This window comes from Odocoileus virginianus, chromosome 29, assembly GCF_023699985.2.
Source record: "Odocoileus virginianus isolate 20LAN1187 ecotype Illinois chromosome 29, Ovbor_1.2, whole genome shotgun sequence".
In the NCBI taxonomy this organism is placed as follows: domain Eukaryota; kingdom Metazoa; phylum Chordata; class Mammalia; order Artiodactyla; family Cervidae; genus Odocoileus; species Odocoileus virginianus.
The window spans coordinates 29428863-29448396 of record NC_069702.1 but is presented as its reverse complement, the minus strand read 5'-3'; the positions used below and the strand labels follow the sequence as shown (position 1 = coordinate 29448396).

Here is a 19534-nt window from a genome sequence, read left to right as displayed (position 1 = left end):
TTCAGCCTGAAACAAGTCTTCATTTATTGACTACTTACAGTACAGCGATTTCATCTTAGCTGGTATTCGAAGATGGTTATGTTTTAAGTGAGAGAAGGCATAATCTTTCAGATAACACCTCTCAGAAATCTGGGCTAATTCAACTTTAAGAATTAGAATTTCATCTCCTGGTAACCACGTGACAGTTGTCACCCTGAGAACAGGAACAAGGCAAAGAAACTATACAGAACTTTGATTCTCCTACACAGGTACACATAAAGTTAGTTTATTAATGACTACATTTTGAAGCCAACCATTTTGATCCAGTATTTAAATAACAAGCTGTTTAATATTAAAGCAGAAGGTACTGCCACAATGTGACAGAAATACAGCTTTACCCATAACCCTTTCACACAATTATACATTAAATACTATTTTTATTTAAGCAAGGCACCCCTACTTGTTCTAAAATATGGGATGTGCTACCCCACTGAAAAAGCAAATGAGGAGACACGATTTTTTTCCTACCTAGAGCTGGTTTAAATTCAAGTGAAGCCATTAATGTCCTTCCAAGTCAGGACTGTTATGACATGTTACTTCACAGTTCTTAGACTAACACACACCTTAAGATTTACCCAAAAATCAAAACAAGGTGATGGGGGGGTGGGGCACAGGGATGAGGAGGGGGTGGGTCAGACAACTTTTAAGTTGAGACTATAATTCCCTCCTTAATTATACAGGCACCAATATTAAATGCCTTTAGCACAAGGCTGAAAAAGGCAAAACATTTCTAAAGACATAAAACTGCCAAATTATTGTCATTTACACTCACTCACATGTGGTATTTATTTTCTGTTTTGATTTTTTTTTTAAATCCTTACCCCTATCTAAGTAATCAAATACATCTAAAATTAAAATAACTCTGTGGAACTATAATGGTTCAAGGGCCTGAAAACTTTCCTTGCTTTGGTGAGTATTTGGCTAAAATAAATCAGTATTTTATTCCATGAAAAGTTTTACATTGTATCTCTTAATTCATTGGCAAAACCCAAAACCTCAAACGGATAATTTTTAAAATGGGACAAAGATTTTAAAGGACAGTGCTGAATAAAAATATGTAGCCTTCTGGGTCATAATTCATCTATGAAAACAAACTGTTTAATTATATAAAAAAGAGCAGATTTTTAAACCAGATCCTGGACAATTTAAGCAAAAAAACTAAATTTGAGGTTTGTATCATAATCCTAAACTGAATCTTTTTCTCTGAACAGTCCACTATGGAATTTTCCTTATAAGCAATTAACCCAAAATCTTGAAACCACTTCTCTAGCAGTTGCTGCTAAAAAACTGGAACTTTAGATCCCAAGTCCGAGAAAGACGTGCAAATGAAATGCTTCTTGCTTCATCCTGAAAATAAAACAAAAAAGTTGCACATTTTTATTCAAACTAAAAAAGTGCTGCACATATTCCCATATCATTTAAAACTACAAATTCAATACTTTGTTTTTTTCTGATTTACTGCAAGTTATCTAACAAACAATTAAGGTAAACAAAATTAGTTAAGCATGAGTGTTTGCAGCCTGGTAGAAAGACAGCAGATTTTCAAGGTTGAACACAAAATATATTTTACACAGATTTTATCTAATGTAAATATATAAGGCCCACAACTGTGGGATTTTATATCCAAAAATGGCCTATGACTACAGTAAAGAAATGCCCCATGTGTTTTCAAGAACTCATTACAGTTAAATGTTTTAAAGGAATGCACCACTACAGATAGAAAAATGATCACAATACATTAATTATGGGGAAAAAGATACCACACTGCACTGAGTCAGGGAAGCAACATCAAAATATATTTACTTGATTTGTCACAGGTAAAACTCTATGAAATCTATGTACTTCCTCAGACAACAATTTTCATGACACCATTTTAGGAAAAGAAACCGTAGTACATTAAACGTATATAAATCCATGATACACCCTGGTTTCAAATGTATTGTTTTAAACATCTTAAAAATACCTTCAGTTCAGTTCAGCTGCTTAGTCATGTCTGACTCTTTGCGATCCCACGGACTGCAGCACACCAGGCTTCCCTGTCCATCAACAACTCCCAAAGCTTGCTCAAACACATTCCCATAGACTCGCTAACACCATCCAACCATCTCATCCGCTGTTGTCCCTTTCTCCTCCTGCCTTCAATCCTTCCCAGCATCGGGGTCTACTCCAATGAGTCAGTTCTTCACATCAGGTGGCCCAAGTATTGGAGTTTCAGCTTCAGCATCAGTCCTTCCAATGAATATTCAGGACTGATTTCCTTTAGGATAGACTGGTTTGATCTCCTTGCTGTCCAAGGACTCTCAAGTCTTCTCCAACACCACAGCTCAAAAGCATAATTCTTCAGTGCTCAGCTTTATGGTCCAACTCTCACATCCATACATGACTACTGGAAAAACCACAGCTTTGGCTGTACAGACCTTTGTTGGCAAAGTAATGTCTGTTTTTCAATATGCTGTCTAGGTTGGTCATAGCTTTTCTTCCAAGGAGCAAACATCTTGTAATTTCATGGCTGAAGTCACCATCTGCAGTGATTTTGGAGCCCAAGAAAAATAAAGTCTCTCACTATTTCCATTGTTTACCCATTTATTTGCCATGAAGTGATGGGACCAGATGCCATGATCTCAGTTTTCTGAATGTTGAGTTTTAAGCCAGCTTTTTTCACTCTCCTCTTTCACTTTCGTCAAAAGGCTCTTTAGTTTTTCACTTTCTGCCATAAGGGTGGTGTCATCTCCATATCTGAGGTTACTGATATTTCTCCCAGCAATCTTGATTCCAGCTTGTGCTTCATCCAGTCCGGCATTTCGCATGATGTACTCTGCATATAAGTTAAATAAGCTGGCTGACAATATACAGCCTTGACGTACTGCTTTCTCAATTTTGAACCAGTCTGTTGTTCCATGTCCAGTTCTAACTGTTGCTTCCTGACCTGCATACTGATTTCTCAAGAGGCAGGTCAGGTGGTCTGATATTCCCATCTCTAATAATTTTCCACAATTTGTTGTGATCCACACAGTCAAAGGCTTTGGCGTAGTCAATAAAGCGGAAGCAGATGTTTTTCTGAAACTTTCTTCCTTTCTTGATGATCCAGTGGATGTTGGCAATTTGATCTTTGGTTTCTCTGCCTTTTCTAAATCCAGCTTGGACATCTGGAAGTTCATGGTTCACATACTGTTGAAGCCTTGCTTGGAGAACTTTGAACATTACTTTACTAGCATGTGAGATGAGGGCAATTGTGAGGTAATGAGAACATTCTTTGGCATCGCCTTTCTTAGGGACTGGAATGAAAACTGACCTTTTCCAGTCCTGTGGCCACTGCTGAGTTTTCCACATTTGCTTCCATATTTGACATGGATATGCTGACATATCCCTTGGGTGCAGCACTTTAACAATATCATCTTTTAGGATTTGAAATAGCTCAACTGGAATTCCATCACCTCCACTAGCTTTGTTTGTAGTGACACTTTCTAAGGTCCACCTGACTTTGCATTCCAGGATGTCTGACTCTAGGTGGATAATCACACCATCATGGTTATCTGGGTCATGAAGATATTTTTTGTATAGTTCTTCCATGTATTCTTGCCACCTCTTCCTAATATCTTCTGCTTCTTTTAGGTCCAGATCGTTTCTGTCCTTTATCATTCCCATCTTTGCATGAAATGTTCCCTTGGTATCTCCAACTTTCTTGAAGAGACCTCTCATCTTTCCCATTCTGTCATCTTCCTCTGTTTCTTTGCACTGATCACTGAGGAAGGCTTTCTTACCTCTCCTTGCTATTCTGTGGAACTCTGCATTCAAATGTGTATATCCTTGCTTTTCTCCTTTGCCTTTCGCTTCTCTTCTTAGCTATTTGTAAGACCTCCTCAGACAACCATTTTGCCTTTAGGAATTTTTCTTGGGGATGGTCTTGATCACTGCCTCCTGTACAATGTCATGAACTTCTGTCCATAGTTCTTCAGGTACTCTGTCTTATCAGATCTAAACCCTTGAATCTATTTGTCCCTTCCCCTGTATAATCATAAAGATTTAAGTCATACCTGAATAGTCTAGTAGTTTTCCCTACTTTCTGTAAGTCTGTATTTGGCAATAAGGAGTTCATGATCTAAGCCACAGTCAGCTCCTGATCTTATTTTCATTGACTGTAGAGAGCTTCTCCATCTTTGGCTGCAAAGAATCAATCTGATTTTGGTATTGACCATCTGGTGATGTCCATGTGTAGAGTTTTCTCGTGTGTTGTTGAAGAGGGTGTTTGCTATGACCAGTGCGTCTCTTGGCAAAACTCTTGGCCTTTGTCCTGCTTCATTTTGTACTCCAAGGCCAAATTTGCCTGTTACTCCAGGTATCTCTTGACTTCCTACTTTTGCATTCCATTCGCCTATGATGAAAAGAACATCTTTTTTGGGTGTCAGTTCTAGAAGGTGTTGTAGGTCTTCACAGAACCATTCAACTTCAGCTTCTTCAGTATTACTGGTTGGGGCACAAATTTGGATTACTGTGATACTGAATGGTTTGCCTTGGAAACAAACAAGAGATCATTCTGTCATTTTTGAGATTGCACCCCAGAACTGCATTTCAGACTCTTGTTGACTATGAGGACTATTCCATTTCTTCTAAGGGATTCTTACCCACAGTAGTATATATAATGGTTCAGTTCAGTTCAGTTGCTCAGATTCGTGTCCGACTCTTTGTGACCCCATGGACCGCAGCACACCAGGCCTCCCTGTCCATCACCAACTCGTGGAGTTTACCCAAACTCATGTCCAGTGAGTCAGTGATGCCATCCAACCATCTCATCCTCTGTCGTCCCCTTTTCCTCCTGCCCTCAATCTTTCCCAGCACCAGGGTCTTTTCAAATGAGTCAGCTCTTCGCACCAGGTGGCCAAAGAATTGGAGCTTCAGCTTCAACATCAGTCCTTCCAATGAACACTCAGGACTGATCTCCTTTAGGATGGACTGGTTGGCTCTCCTTGCAGTCCAAGGGACCCTCAAGAGTGTTCTCCAACACCACAGTTCAAAAGCATCAATTCTTTGGTGCTCAGCTTTCTTTACAGTTCAACTCTCACATCCATACATGACTACTGGAGTTAAATTCGCCCATCCCAGTCCATTTTAGCTCACTGATTCCTAAAATGTCAATGTTCACTCTTGCCATCTCCTGTCTGACCACTTCCAATTTACCTTGATTCATGGACCTAACATTCCAGGTTCCTATGCTTTATAGTTCCTTACAGCATCGAACGTTACTTCCACCACCAGTCACATCAACCATTGGGTGTTGTTTTTGCTTTGGGTCTGGTCTCTTCATCCTTTCTCAAGTTACTTCTTCACTCTTCGCCAGCAGCATACCAGGCACCTACCAACCTGGGGAATTAACCTTTCAGTGTTGTATCTTTTTGCCTTTTCATACTGTTCATGAGGTTCTCAAGGCAATACTGAAGTGGTTTGCCATTTCCTTCTCTAGTAGACCACATTTTGTCAGAAAACTCTCCACCATGACCTGTCCATCTTGCGTGGCCCTACAAGGTATGGCTCATAGTTTCACTGAGTTAGACAAGGCTGTACCTTAGAACTAAGAAATGTGAGTCAATTTTTTAGGAAGACAAGCTAATATGAGGCACATTTTCAGTGTATTATAATATAATATGCAGCTACTAAAGGTGAGGAGTTCTTTTTAGACACATAGCAAGATGAATGCTGGGAATGATGCAAAGAGATTCTAATGGGAAAATAAAGCCACTATAGGATCATAATAAATTCTATTTTCCAGAAGAATTTCATTTCTTATAGTGAGGCTTCAATCATGATTAGTTTGATCTTTATTAAAATGAGAATGGTTTTACATATTACAAATTAGTGAGTTAATGATTAATTTATCAACTGAAAATAATTTCCACAAGTCTACCTCTTAAATTTACCTTATTATAACTGGAATCCTTTGAAGCTTATTTTCCTTTCGGACATGAATTCAGGAACAATTCAATATACCTATGGTCTGAGAATAACATAAAAGAGTCCATTTTTAAAGAATTACAAAGGCAGAAGTAATATTATAGTCATTTTTTTGAGTTTAGCCAGCAACTCAAACCCTCTGTCCCATCCTTTCCTTAGGTAAAAACTAAAACAAAATCAAAAAAACCTCCTAACTCTGGATAGAAATATGCAGAATAGTAAATAGACAAATAAATGCTTCTCATTATAATGTAGAGTTTTGTCCTCTTTACATTTACTTAATAGTATTAGCAGAGTACAGTTCCCCCATGAAAGACTTCTGGGTAAACTCTACAACAGAAAAAGGGATTTGTTGTCAAAATTGATAACAAAAATCATGGGCAGCACTTACGAACATGGGACCGATCCTTGAGCATAGCTGCAACAGCATCCTCATGGGTATCGAAGTGCACATCAGCTTCTCCAGTGGCCTTCCCACTGGAACTGTATTCCATGGTGATTCTAACAGGCTTCAATGGAGCAAAAAACTAAACAAACAAAGGGAGCCAAAAGGAACATAATGTTACTAGGTCCAATTTCTAGAAGTCTGGTGGCCCTGCACTTTTCTTTCAGACTCCAATTCATACATCTAATAAATTTATTTTTAGGAAATCTCGTTAAGCAACTATGTAATTACACATCTATCGCTTCTTTTGGCTCTTCTGATCTTCTTAGAACTCAAGGTTATATTTCAAATTCTGTTCACAGAGAACTTACACTATAAATACAATAATATACAAATAGTTTTCAAACTTTCCTTTACACCAACAAGGACTACTTATATTATTCCTCCCACATACATCCTTCTGTGTTTCTAAAAAAATCACCCATCAAAAATACTTCATTTTTTAATAATCATTCATTTTTACCATGTTTTAATCAGACATGCAGCTAATAATCATTTTCTTACCATACCACCTAAACAGAGCTACCACAATGAGTGGTTAAAATTCCAAATCAAAGCAACAGAAAGCAATTCTTTAATGAGACTATGCAACCTTCATTTGGGTAAAGACATGATTCCCATTAGGCTTTTTGAAATAATGAAGACAATTGTGATGCCCCACTGCTAACTGAAGGCTCCAGTTTTGGATCTACCTTAAGTATACATCCTCAAGTTCAGAAAATCAGTAAGTACTTTGTTGTTTCATATCTTTTCATTTCATATAGTATCTATCGTAAAATAAAAATTTTTTTTACTTTGAATACTAAACCTATACCATATTATTCTACATCTGTAAAATCTTTTTATCCATTATATATATGACTTTAAAATGTAATAAAACCCACATTTCTCAGCCAACGAAAATAAAACAAGCTTCCAGAGTCATGGAGATGCCATCTTGCTGTCCAAAGATACTACAGTATCACTGTTACTTTTCTTCTCTACCTTCCCCAAATAGAAGTTCAAAACTTCAGAACTGTTGTTCAAAGCTATCGAGATTGGATATCTTACTACCACACACATTTATAATGTCTTGGGCATTGGCTTGGAAAGGCAATCCTCTCATGTGTACAAAATGTAGTGAAGACGTAGTTCCAAAATCAACAGCCTCTGGAAGCTTTTCTGACATCTCCTTAGGCAATTCTGAGAAGTAGAACAAAAAGCACTGTCAGGAACATCAAAGCTTCAGGAATTATTAGCAGACTGCAATTAGAAATGACTTTAATGTCAAAATCCTCAATTCCTCTTCAAATAGTAAGGAAGAGGGCTTCCATTTTAAAAGCCAGTCATCTGAAATTTCCCCCACTAACAGATATCACCTGAACACTTGTAAGGATTTAGTGTCTCAAACCACTACCAGATTATAAAGAAGGTAACTTTCTCTAACAACAAACAGAAAGAAAAACGATTATGAATGAAAAAATAAAGGCGAGAAAAATTTCCTGGGTTATGATCACTTAAAAAAAATTAATACGGTAACGGGATATTTCTAGGGCACAAACTTAGAATGTATTTATCAAACTTTCAAGATTCTAAACACTGTTTTGGGATTAAGAATCAAAGGAATAATTAAATACAGAGGTAGACAACATTCCTTCCTTTGTCAACAATCCTGCTTTCTTACACACATCTTTTCCCAACTTAAAGTTTAAAATGCTGACAAACTTACTTCTTTTTGCTATATATGTGAAACCTAGCTTTTGACACAGAATCTACAAAAAAATAAGTTTTTAAAAACCTGTATCTTCGGCCTGTATAGTCAACACTTCATTCCCTGTATGTGGAACTTCTGGATACAGAGGGCTATCAGACTTGAGCATTCATGGATTCTGGTATCCAGGACAAGTACTGGACCCAACCCCCTGTGAATACTGAGGGAAGACTGTGTGTTCACAGTACACACTACACTCAAAGATACATTAAATATTTAACTCAATACCCTTTATCCTATACTCTTACAATATCATACAACATGGTCATAAAACAAGTTTTTGTTTTTGTTTTTTTTTAACAAATATCAAAACATACAAGGCAGACCCAATGAGTAGAAATAAAAGGCAAGTCCTTACCTATTTCCTTCTCACTTTCAAAAGCTGTCATGGGTCGGACATCCTCATTTACTTCATGCTCTTCAAAGACCATTTCTGGCTCAGTTATATATTTAGCAGTGGGAGAAGATGCTATTTTCTTTCCCTTATGAGAACCAACGTGTGTTCGAACTTCATTCCTTCTGCTTGGAAATATCTCTATATATCTATATCAAAACAAAAGTGAATATGTACACATTAACTTCATGGTGAACTCTTTCAAAATAAAATATGCATATATATTTTCAAAGGTTAACAAACATGGGTGTCCAAAGATAACAGGTGAGGAAATAAGTAAGAATGGACATAGACATTAGCCCATGAAAAAGTACTCTCAACAGACCAGGTCAATGATTTAATCCTCTCCAAGAAAACAGTTTTCTTTTACCAATGTTTTCTACCCCATTTCACTTCACAACGACAATATGCAAAGGTCAACTGTATATATAAAAAGAATCTGTTAAGAAAGGTTTTGTTATTTTTTTAATACAGTTGATTAATAATCTCTTGAGGTCTTACAAATCACTTCTGTGAAAATTCATCATATCTGCCAAGACATTAAAAGTCACTGTATATGACGAGCTAACTTGCCTCAGGACTTAACTAGAGGCTAAGGAGAATTCATGAACTAAATGTCAGTTCTAACTTCCTTTCTGTATGGCTGTGGAACTATTAAATTCAAGTTTCTGGAACCAGTTTCCTTTTTCTGAACAATGCTTTTCCAAATTAGGTTATCAAGCTCAAATTATAGGAGTCATTTGCATTTACAGACCTAGACAGGCAACTTTTCTTACATTTACTAAAGAGATTTATTGTGCTCATGCTTAACTGTGTCCAACTCTTTGTGACCACATGGACTCTAGCCTACCAGGCTCCTGTCCATGGAATTTTCCAGGCAAGAATACTGGAGTGGGTTGCCATTTCCTTCGTCCAGCATGGATCTTCCCAACCCAGGGATCCAACCCACATCTCTTGCATTGGTAGGCAGATTCTTTACCGCTGAGCAACTGGTAAACCTCTATCGAGTATCCATATTAAAATGTTAACCCGAATAAATCCGAGATTTTAACATCTGGTTATCAGGAAATAACACAGGATACAAAGAAGTAAGATAAAGGATACCATGAGGAAGCAAAAATATAAATACAGAATGTGAGACACTATACAGGACCACTGACTCAATTTCTTCAAAAGCCAACTGGATTTTAAAAAAGAGTTTGGGGTGGGGGGGGAGGTGAATTTCCTGGTGGTCAAGTAGCTAGGACTCAGTGCTTTTATTGCTGTGGGTGTGGGTTCAATCCCCATTCAGGGAACGTAGATCCCACAAGCTACGTGGCATGGCCTAATGGGGGAAAAAAATAATAAAAAGCAGAAGGGAATAAACAGGGAAAGGGGATTTGCTTAAACTTAACAGAATTGGAAGCATAACAATCAAATGCAATGTGTGGACCATGTCTAGAGTTTGGTGGGTGAAAAGAAGGCAACTAGAAAAGGACACTCTGGGTATAAACAGGAAAATGTGATTATGGACTGGCATTAGATAATAAATACTGAGATCATGTTAAAAAAAGAAAAGACAAACTGAAAAAACAGATGCAGCAAATATAACAAATGTTAATTTATTCGTCTAAGTGATAGACATGGAACAGTTCATGTCTGTATTGAAATAATTTTACAGTCATGTTACACCGTGTTCATCAGAATGACCCAATGTTTGATCTTTCTACATCTTTACTATCTGCTTCACTCACCGGTTGCCAATTTCTTCCCTGTGTTTCAAAAGGGCTTGGCTGGCCATTTCTGGTTCTTCAAACTGCACATAGGCTTCTCCTGTTTTTCTTCTCCCTCTATAATCCATGACAAAAGTAATGTCTACTATATTCAGTCCTAGGTGTCCAAAAATTATTACAAATTAGTGCTGCTAACAGGAGCTTTTTTAGTCTTACAACTTAATACATTCAATCACATACTAAGAATTTCTTTTTTAATTTTATTAGTAAAATTGTGTGGCTAGTTTGCCAGTCTCAAAGCCTATACCTGCCTAATGGGAAGAAAATTATTATGCAGTCAAAAGCCAATAACACCCACCTATTCCCAGAATGTTTAGGGTCCAAGCAGTCCATCTAAAAAACAACTCTCTCTTTTTTTGCCATTAATTACAGATTAAGGGAAATAGAAATTTAGACTAACATCACTACTGATGCATATCTTACTGCTAAGAATTAGGTATTAATGCTTTTAAGTCATATAAATTGCTGTCTTAAGACAAATACAGCCACTTTTATGAAAGAATGTTTTCCTCATAGAAAAAAATAAAAACTTCACGTGAAATCACTTTTAAATATGACACCCTCAAAGATCAGCATGATAGGTCAAAATACTTATATAATCTATAAATACTGCAACTCCAAATGAAGACTTTCCCCTAAACAAGTGGGCCGTAGGAAGCATCACTAGGAACAAAGCTGCTGGAGGTGATGAAATTCCAGTTGAGCTATTTCAATTCCTAAAAGATGATGCTGTGAAAGTGCTGCACTTGATATGCCAGCAAATTTGGAAAATTCAGCAGTGGCCACAGGACTAGAAAAGGTCAGTTTTCATTTCAATCCCAAAGAAAGGCAATGCCGAAGAATGCTCAAACTACAGCACAATTGCACTCATCTCACACTCTAGTAAAGTGATGCTCAAAATTCTCCAAGCCAGGTTTCAACAGTACGTGAACTGTGAACTTCCAGATGTTCAAGCTGGCTTTAGAAAAGGCAGTGGAACCAGAGATCAAATTGCTAACATCCGCTGGATCATCGAAAAAGCAAGAGTTCCAGAAAAACATCTATTCCTGCTTTATTGACTATGCCAAAGTCTTTGACTGTGTGGATCACAACAAACTGTAGAAAATTCTTAGAGATGGGAATACCAGACCACCTGACCTACCTCTTGAGAAACCTGTATGCAGGTCAGGAAGTAACAGAACTGGACATGGAACAACAGACTGGTTCCAAATAGGAAAAGGAGTACTTCAAGGCTGTACACTGTCAGTCTGCTTATTTAACTTATATGCAGAGTACATCATGAGAAATGCTGGGCTGGATGAAGCACAAGCTGGAATCAAGATTGCCGGGAAAAATAATAATAACCTCAGATATGCAGGTGACACCACCCATATGGCAGAAAGAGAAGAACTAAAGAGCCTCTTGATGAAAGTGAACGAGGAGGCTGAAAAAGTTGGCTTAAAACCCAACATTCAGAAAACTGAGATCATAGCATCTGGTCCCATCACTTCATGGCAAATAGATGGGGAAACAGTGAGAGACTTTATTTTCTTGGGCTCCAAAATCACTGCAGATTGTGACTGCAACCATGAAATTTAAAGACGCTTACTCTTTGGAAGAAAAGCTATGACCAACCTAGAGAGCATATTCAAAAGCAGAGACATTACTTTTCCAACAAAGGCCCGTCTAGTCAAAGCTGTGGTTTTTCCAGTAGTCATGTATGGATGTGAAAGTAGGACTATAAAGAAAGCTGAGCACCGAAGAATTGATGCTTTCGAACTCTGGTGTTGGAGAAGACTATCGAGAGTCCCATGGACTGCAAGGAGATCAAACCAGTCCATCCTAAAGGAAATCAACACTGAATATTAATTGGAAGGATTAATGCTGAAGCTAAAACTCCAATACTTTGGCCACCTGATGTGAAGGACTAACTCATCTGAAAAGACTGTGATGTTGGGAAAGACTGAAAGCGGGAGAAGGAGATGACAGAGGATGAGACGGTTGGATGGCATCACCAACTCAATGGACATGATTTTGAGTAAACTCTGGGAGTTGGCGATGGTCAGAGAGGCCTGGCCTGCTGCAGTCCATGGGGTTGCAAAGAGTCAGACACGACTTAGCAACTGAACACAACTGAACTGACTGACTAGGAAAATGTTCACCTAAGATAAAAGGAAACAACAGAGGGAGAAGACTGTTGCTGTTGTTCAGTCACTTAGTCATGTCTGACTCTTTGTGACTCCATGGGCTCAAGCCTGCCAGACTCCCCTGATTATGGGATTTCCCAGGCAAGAATAGTGAAGTGGATTGTCACTTCCTTCTCCAGGGGATCTTCCTGACCCAGGGACTGAACTCAAGTCTCCTGCACTGGCAGGTGGATTCTTTACCACTAAGCCACTATGGAAACCCAGAGCAAGATGGTATGAGGTCCCAAACATGATATAACTGAAAAGCACCTGCAAAGAAATCTACGATGTCTTTCTCATTGCAACTATAAGGAAGTCCTCTCAAGCGAACCACGCCATCATTTACCACAGGTGCAGATTTGACATGCAGGCTCTTCATTAAGGCATCCACATCTTCATTGTTTATCTCATAGACTAAGCAAAAGAGCACAAAAGGTATGCAAAATTTACATAACAAAGAATCCATTAAAAATAATCACATTGGTTAGATTACATAAGACTCTAAAAACATATGTATTAATACTTCTCTGGTGAAAATAATAAATGACATTTGTCAGATGTTTACCCTGAGCCAGCTGTAACATCACAACATCAGAGGTAAACTTTGTCAACATCCTCATTTTACAGACAAGAAACAGAGATTATTTTTGGCTTCATTTTCCCACCTTGGAAAAGGGTTATTCACAGTATCTAACTACTTCACTATTCATAATATTTAACATAGGATCAAATGAAACTGCCTTGAAAAGTACAGTCTAATGTGATGATCCCAAAAAGCAATAATATGACTTCACGTACCTTCCACATACCGCTGCCCCATGTACATGCGGTGTTTTTCTAAGGCTTTTTGCACATCCTGCTCTGACTCCATTTCAATTAAGGCATCACCCCTTCGTTTCCCATCTCTATTTAAGAGGAAGTGAATTCCATTCTCACCATTGCGAATTCTGCAGTCTGAAAGTTTGTGAGTAAAATCAATCAAAACCAGAAATCAAAGTTTTAGCTCAATCATATCAATACAAGTCATCAGATCTGCAATCTAACAACAACAGAATGAGGCAGTATCCACACTGCCCGCCATTTTCCTTACACAAACCTTCAGTACCAAAGGCATCCAAATGCTAATGATGGTGGTAGTCTCTTAAATGTTCCGTGTGGAAAAGATAAGCAAACCTTATCACATAAGTTTATGACCTCATGATCAGTAAACGGCAAATCAGGTTAGGCTCAACACAAAATGTGATTAATATATCCTTCCAAATGTTTCTACAATTGGTTTAACATCATTCAAAGAATTAAAATATGGTTAGGTTTATGCATAAGTGTCTTCTTTGTTATGACCATATCCATAAGAACTCTAAAATATCTATCAGAATAATTCTGCAACATAATTTAACTTTTCCTCTTTTTCATTACCAAACTGCACACTCCTTATATTGGAAGCAAGTTGAAGATGTAAATACAACGCACATCAGGTACTTAATATAGTATTACATGTTCATTTAACATGTAACATTTAAGTCAGCATCTTCTAGAAGCCTCTTAAGAAGCAGGAAAATTAAAATCATAGGAAGATACAAAAGATTAAGATCAACCATAAATACATAAACCTTCAAACATTTTACTAAACTAAGGGAACAATAACAACAAATATATGTGTTACACAAAGAGCTACTCAAGTATATTCTAACGTATTTCCACTAACAGGTTATGCACACATTAAAACTTCTGAGAAAACTGGTTTCATACCATATAGTTTTAACATTAAAATTTTTGCTATATTTAAGGTCTTTAAATCTGGTATATACGACAAATAATATATATGATGTCCCCAGAACGTGACAATTTCCATTCATCAAATAAGATGTCTACAGCATAGTCTAACTGGGATTTTATGGGACTACCTTTCACGCACATACATAAAATATACCTGAGAAAAAGCTAAGGACATCTTCTACAGTGCAGGACCATGGTAATCCTTGAGCTCGAATGAGATAAACATCATCCACTTCCTCTCCCAACTTGGACGGAGGCAATTCATACTCAGGGAGAGGTGGAAGGTCCTCCAGGTAGGTAGTTTTGGATTCCTTCCAAGAGAAATAAAGAATTGCAGAAATATTTCTTGAACAGGTACTTAACAAATGTTTATTTCTACAAAAACACTCTGAATGTTATTCTTTAGGGACAATTTGTTATTTCAGAGGTAAGGAAAATTCACAAATCTAACTCATCCTGTTCTGGCTTACATTGCACATCCTAAAGCAAGAAGCATACAAAGCCTAATGGCTTGGCAGAATGTAAATTTTATTCCAGGCTTGTTTTTAAATTTATCAATCTCAAATTACACCTAGTAGTGTTTTAGTTAAGGCGGGACAAGAGAGGTCCCTTCAACTGGACAAATATATAAACACCTCCTAACTGCAGTAGGCCATAACTAGGCTTCCATCTCAAAAAGCTTAGCATGTAGCATAGGACAAGGACACAGACAAGATGTTTTAAGTGTTACAGCTACGATACAAGATATTATAGAAATTGAAAACAAAGCACAAACGAAAGAATCAAGACAAGATATGAGATGAGTACTGAAGGAAGGCTACAATTCTGAGAGCAATATATAAAGGCCAGACATTCCAGTCTGAGAAGTAAGGGGAACAAACAGTAGGAACAGAAGCCCATTTGCAAAACAGCAATAATTGCATTTGGCTAAACTGCAGGATGCAATTAGGAGCCAAAGAAGATGAGCTGGCAAAAGGAACTGGGTACCACACAGCAGAAGAACTGGAGTGTTAAGCTCAGTGTGTGTCCTTAAACTGGTAGGCAAAGGGGAGCTAATAAAAGACATTTAGGAGTGCATAAATCAACAAGTCAGCAGGATGCTTGGAAAGCCTAACCTGTCAACTGGCATGTCAGGTCAACTGAATAAGGAAAAGATCATTAATCGCAAAAGCAGTAGTGTGAGGTAACTGGAGCTTGAGACACATCCAAAAAACTCGTATTTTACCAGACTAAACAAAAAGTGGAACATAACAAGGTTCTAACAAGCACCAGAACCATAGCCAGGGAAGACAACTCGGGTTTTAAGACTTGCACTCTACTAGGCTAAGGAAACGGATTCCTTTGTACCATCCTACCATTTACATAAAAACTTGTCTAATTCTAAGAAGTCAATGATAAATGTAAACGTCTAGCAGAGGCCTGATACATATTAAATAAGAATGTAACAAGCACTACGATTATCAACAAGGGAAGACAGGCTTTAAGTCAAGTGACTTGCACTCTACTCAAGAGAGATACTTCACTGTTTTTTATGTTCCCATCATTTTCACGAAGATTTAAATTTTAAGGAATCAATAATGCAAGCACAGTATAATACTAGTAAAGGCTCAACACATATCATTATATTAGCCAAATTCACAGAAATAAATATCAGAAAAAGAGAGCAGCCAGGTCACAAAAGCATACTAATTTCTTTTAATCAAAACAACATTCCCCATTTTCCCAGAATTCCATAAACATCACAAGCTTTTACAAAAAAAGGGCAGCAAAAACTACTGGGCCCGGATTCAAATCCATTAGCTCAGCCACTGGCAGACATCAGCCATGCTGATCAGCTTCCCAGTTTCCCTAAGTTCAAGGAGAAGCACAAACTGAATTAAGATAAATATGACCCAAGGCATCAGGAACATGGTGGTCAAAAAAAGTGTGCTGACATTTCCCAGACGCCACGCTAACAAGCAGAAGGAAAGCTTCCTATGAGGCACAAAATATTTGCAATCCGTACACACTCACTAAAAAAACAAGTAAATTACTGTAGACTCACTCCTGGGTCCCCAAGTCATCATCAGTCCCAGACGCCTTCTCTCCTCAGCCCCCCCTCCCCCATATCGGTCTCCAAGCTGTCCTTCCCACCGGCGGTGACCCACAGTCCTAAAGGACCTTCCGTCAGAAGAGGCGGAGGTGACCTTCAGTAACTGGGGCAACCCGCCTTTCCCCGGGGACTCGAGAGCAAGAACAGCGCCGGGGACCAGCCTGCTTCTGCCGCCCCCCCCCCCCCCCCACCAACCCAGCCCACGCGAGTGCGGGAAGCTTCGCAGCAGCGGAACCGCCAGGTGCGCCGAAGGCCGCCCAGGCCTAGAGCTCGGGCGACACAGAAAGTCCCGACCCTCCGGGGGTCCAGCCTCCCAACTTCACGACCAGGGGGGCGGGGAGCGACAGGGATGCGCGGCGGGGACGGAGACCGCCTCACAAAACCTACCATAGGCCGGCGGGAAACAAGGCCTCAACATTCACCCCCAGTCACACTTACACTGCCCAACCGACCAGACTCGAGAGGAGAACAAAAACAAGGAGAAAAGCCGAGGCCGGGGAAAGCGTCCCTTGTTCTGGGGCCCAATAGGAGGACCGGGCGGGCGGGGGTGGGAGCGGAAGGGGGGTGCGGCGCGTGCCGCGGTACCCCGCGCGCGCCGGCGAGACGCACGCCGAGGGGAGCGGGCGCGCGGCCGGGGAGGGTCCGGCGCGCAGCCCTTCGCGGCACCCACGTACCTGGCTGTAGCCCCGCGCCGGGCCCGCCGCAGCCGCCGCCAGGGACTGCGGCAGCAATGGGGCGCGCAGGGCCGGGTACGAGGCGGCGGCGGACGCGGCCGCGGTGGGGGGGCCCGCCAGCCTCCCGGCGGTCACAGGCCCGCTCTGGAAGCCCCGCGTCTGAGAGGCGGCTGCCGCGGCGGCCCCGAGCAGCAGCAGCAGGCGGCGGCGGCCCGAGACTCCCGAGGGAAAGGAGCCGGCGGTCGAGTAAAAGGGCAGGCAGGCGGCGCCGGTGCGCCGGCAGCTGCTGCAGTTGCAGCCGCAACCACGGAGCAGCGCCCCGAGCACCCAGCGCGTCCCGGCCATGGACTCCGGAGGCGGCGCGGGGCCTGAAGGCGGCTGCGGCGGCAGCGCCAGCGGAGAGGAAGTGGAATCCAGGGCCGGGGAGGGGTGGCCAGGCACATGCGCCGCCAGCACCGGGGGCAGCGGCGAGTCGGGAGGAGGCGGAGGAGAGCTCGCGGCTCCGCCCGGTCTCCGCCCTCGGGGCGTGGCTGTCCGCTGGTAGGGCGGGGCCGGGGACCGGTACGACCCGCCAGCGGTTCTTTCACTTTGTGGAAACTGAGGCCTGAAGAGGACTTCCGGTTCTGAGAGGGCTGCCCCCTGTAGACGCCCGACGCCGGGCGCTTTCTCTCGCCTTGTAAGGTGAGGGGACAAAGCGCCGCTTCTGGATGAAATTGGTTATAAGTGATGATGCCGGCGGAGATTTAATAACAGCCCCCCCCCGCCCCCGCCCAGCTTGGGTTATGTGTGGAAAGCCAACTATATTAGTTATAAAATGAAATCTGTAGATAGTTTTATGTTAATAAAGTATATAGATATTCTTCCGGTGTTGGAAAATTCACTCCAGACCACTTAGCTTTTATGGAAGACCCACATTAGTACCTATTTTTGTGAGTATAAAGCTGTGATTTTTTTTTTTTTTTTTTACTTTTATGTGAAAAGATGAAAATTGAAAATAACAGCGTCTGTATTGCAGCAGCCTTGGTAGAGGCTGAGGTGGCATCACCAAGCTTTCTCTTGGGAAATTGTACTCAGCATCTCCCTTGCCATAGCTTTGAATTACGTCTTTGAGCATCTGTGCTTTATCGCCTTAGCAAGATGTGTGCTGGGGTAATTGCTTGCTCCCTTTATGCCATTTTGGCTTCCAACAGGTTTCATAGGAAAGCTCTGCTTTCGAGCGAAGCGTGTGGAACAGATCAGAGGGTCCCCTGAGGATTCAATGTATTCACGAATAGACAAGAAGAGGTTTGCGAAGGACCGCTTGTGCTGTTTTCTTCATGTGGCCAGAACCCTCCTCAGGTTTTGTGTTTTGTTTTATTTTGTTTTGTTTTGTTTTTAATCACAAATGATGCTTTTAATTATTTAGCCTCTTACAATACTCACATAACAGAAACTGACAAATCCATGATGTTTAGTTACTACGGTCTGTCCAACTCTTGACATGCCATGGACTGTAGCCCACCAGGCTCCTCTGTCCATGTAATTTCCCAGGCAAGCGTCTCAGGTTTTAGTAGGCCAAAAAAAGAAAAAGAAAAGAAAAATATTCAGAGGGTGAAAAATAGAAAAAGCTAAAATTTTAAAACTTTGTTGTAGAAAATCTCAAAAGTGTGATAAATTTCTAGACTTTCAGAAATTACCAACATTTTTCTTTCATCTGCCTTCACTACCACTGCCAACCATTTTTTTTTCCTTAATTGGAATATTTTAAAGCAAACTCCAAAGATCATGTCAATCGATTATCTTTCAGTATTCATGTTAAACTGATGACTTAGGAAAAAATGACATTCAGATTAGTTGCATTAAAAAACAAAATTCAACAGAATATAATTTAAAGATCTTCCTGGCTTTATTTAACAATTCATGAATTGGGCAGCATCCCATCTCGAAGGTAAAAAGGAGCTCCCAAGAGCTATACAAAATGAAAGACTTTTCTGGGCAGAAGAGGGCAGGACAGAGAAATTATACCAGCAAAAAGTGCATTGGTTGTGCCAAGGTCTCTTTCCTTTAGAGGGTAGTTGGGGTCTATCAGGAAGATTATATCCCTAGTGGGGACAAGGTAATTCCTGACTGACTCATTTAAGATTCTATTTCTGAGAAAGTAGAAAATGTGGGGCTTAGCATAAGTGACTCCATTTTGGCCCTGTTGTTTTTAATAGTAGATGTAAAGTTTCAAGATTATTGCATTTAAAGTTTGAGTTGTTTACTCTGGCCTACTTTTAGGGGGAAGTTCAGTGTTTCTTGAGGGCTTCTGTGGTGGTTCAGAGGGTAAAGCGTCTGTCTGCAATGTGGGAAACCTGGGTTCCATCCCTGGGTCAGGAAGATCCCCTGGAGAAGGAAATGGCAACCCACTCCAATATTCTTGCCTGGAAAATCCTGTGGACAGAGGAGCCTGGTGCAGGTTACAGGCCGTGTGGGGTCACAAAGAGTCGGATACGACTCAGC

At 40.3% G+C, this 19534-nt stretch overlaps 1 protein-coding gene across 3 annotated transcripts; it reads right to left on the bottom strand.

Moving 5' to 3' along the window:
* On the bottom strand, positions 1 to 18879 carry GRSF1 (G-rich RNA sequence binding factor 1). 3 transcript variants are annotated; one of them, XM_020876457.2, is made up of 10 exons: positions 18476 to 18879; positions 14442 to 14598; positions 13310 to 13465; positions 12782 to 12925; positions 10308 to 10443; positions 8539 to 8723; positions 7491 to 7612; positions 6377 to 6512; positions 5952 to 6028; positions 1 to 1386 (listed from the first exon to the last, which is right to left on the bottom strand). In XM_020876457.2, exons 1-9 carry the CDS (start codon positions 18569 to 18571, stop codon positions 5979 to 5981), a joined length of 1182 nt encoding a protein of 393 aa, XP_020732116.1. In that variant the 5' UTR covers positions 18572 to 18879; the 3' UTR covers positions 1 to 1386; positions 5952 to 5978. The 3 variants fall into 3 exon arrangements, with proteins under 3 accessions (XP_020732116.1, XP_020732115.1, XP_020732117.1); XM_020876456.2 differs by lacking the exon at positions 18476 to 18879 and adding an exon at positions 17054 to 17532; XM_020876458.2 differs by lacking the exon at positions 18476 to 18879 and adding an exon at positions 16767 to 16854.
* Between the last annotated feature and the right edge of the window lie 655 nt (positions 18880 to 19534).

Excerpts from the sequence above, each read along its gene's own strand:
- GRSF1 (XM_020876456.2), bottom strand. The coding sequence starts at position 17,398 with ATGGCCGGGACGCGCTGGGTGCTCGGGGCGCTGCTCCGTGGTTGCGGC. Across the intron at positions 14,599-17,053 it reads CGGCGCGGGGCTACAGCCAG|GAATCCAAAACTACCTACCT; the intron begins GTACGTGGGTGC and ends TTCTCTTGGAAG. Across the intron at positions 6,513-7,490 it reads ATGCCCAAGACATTATAAAT|TTTTTTGCTCCATTGAAGCC; the intron begins GTGTGTGGTAGT and ends TTGTTTGTTTAG.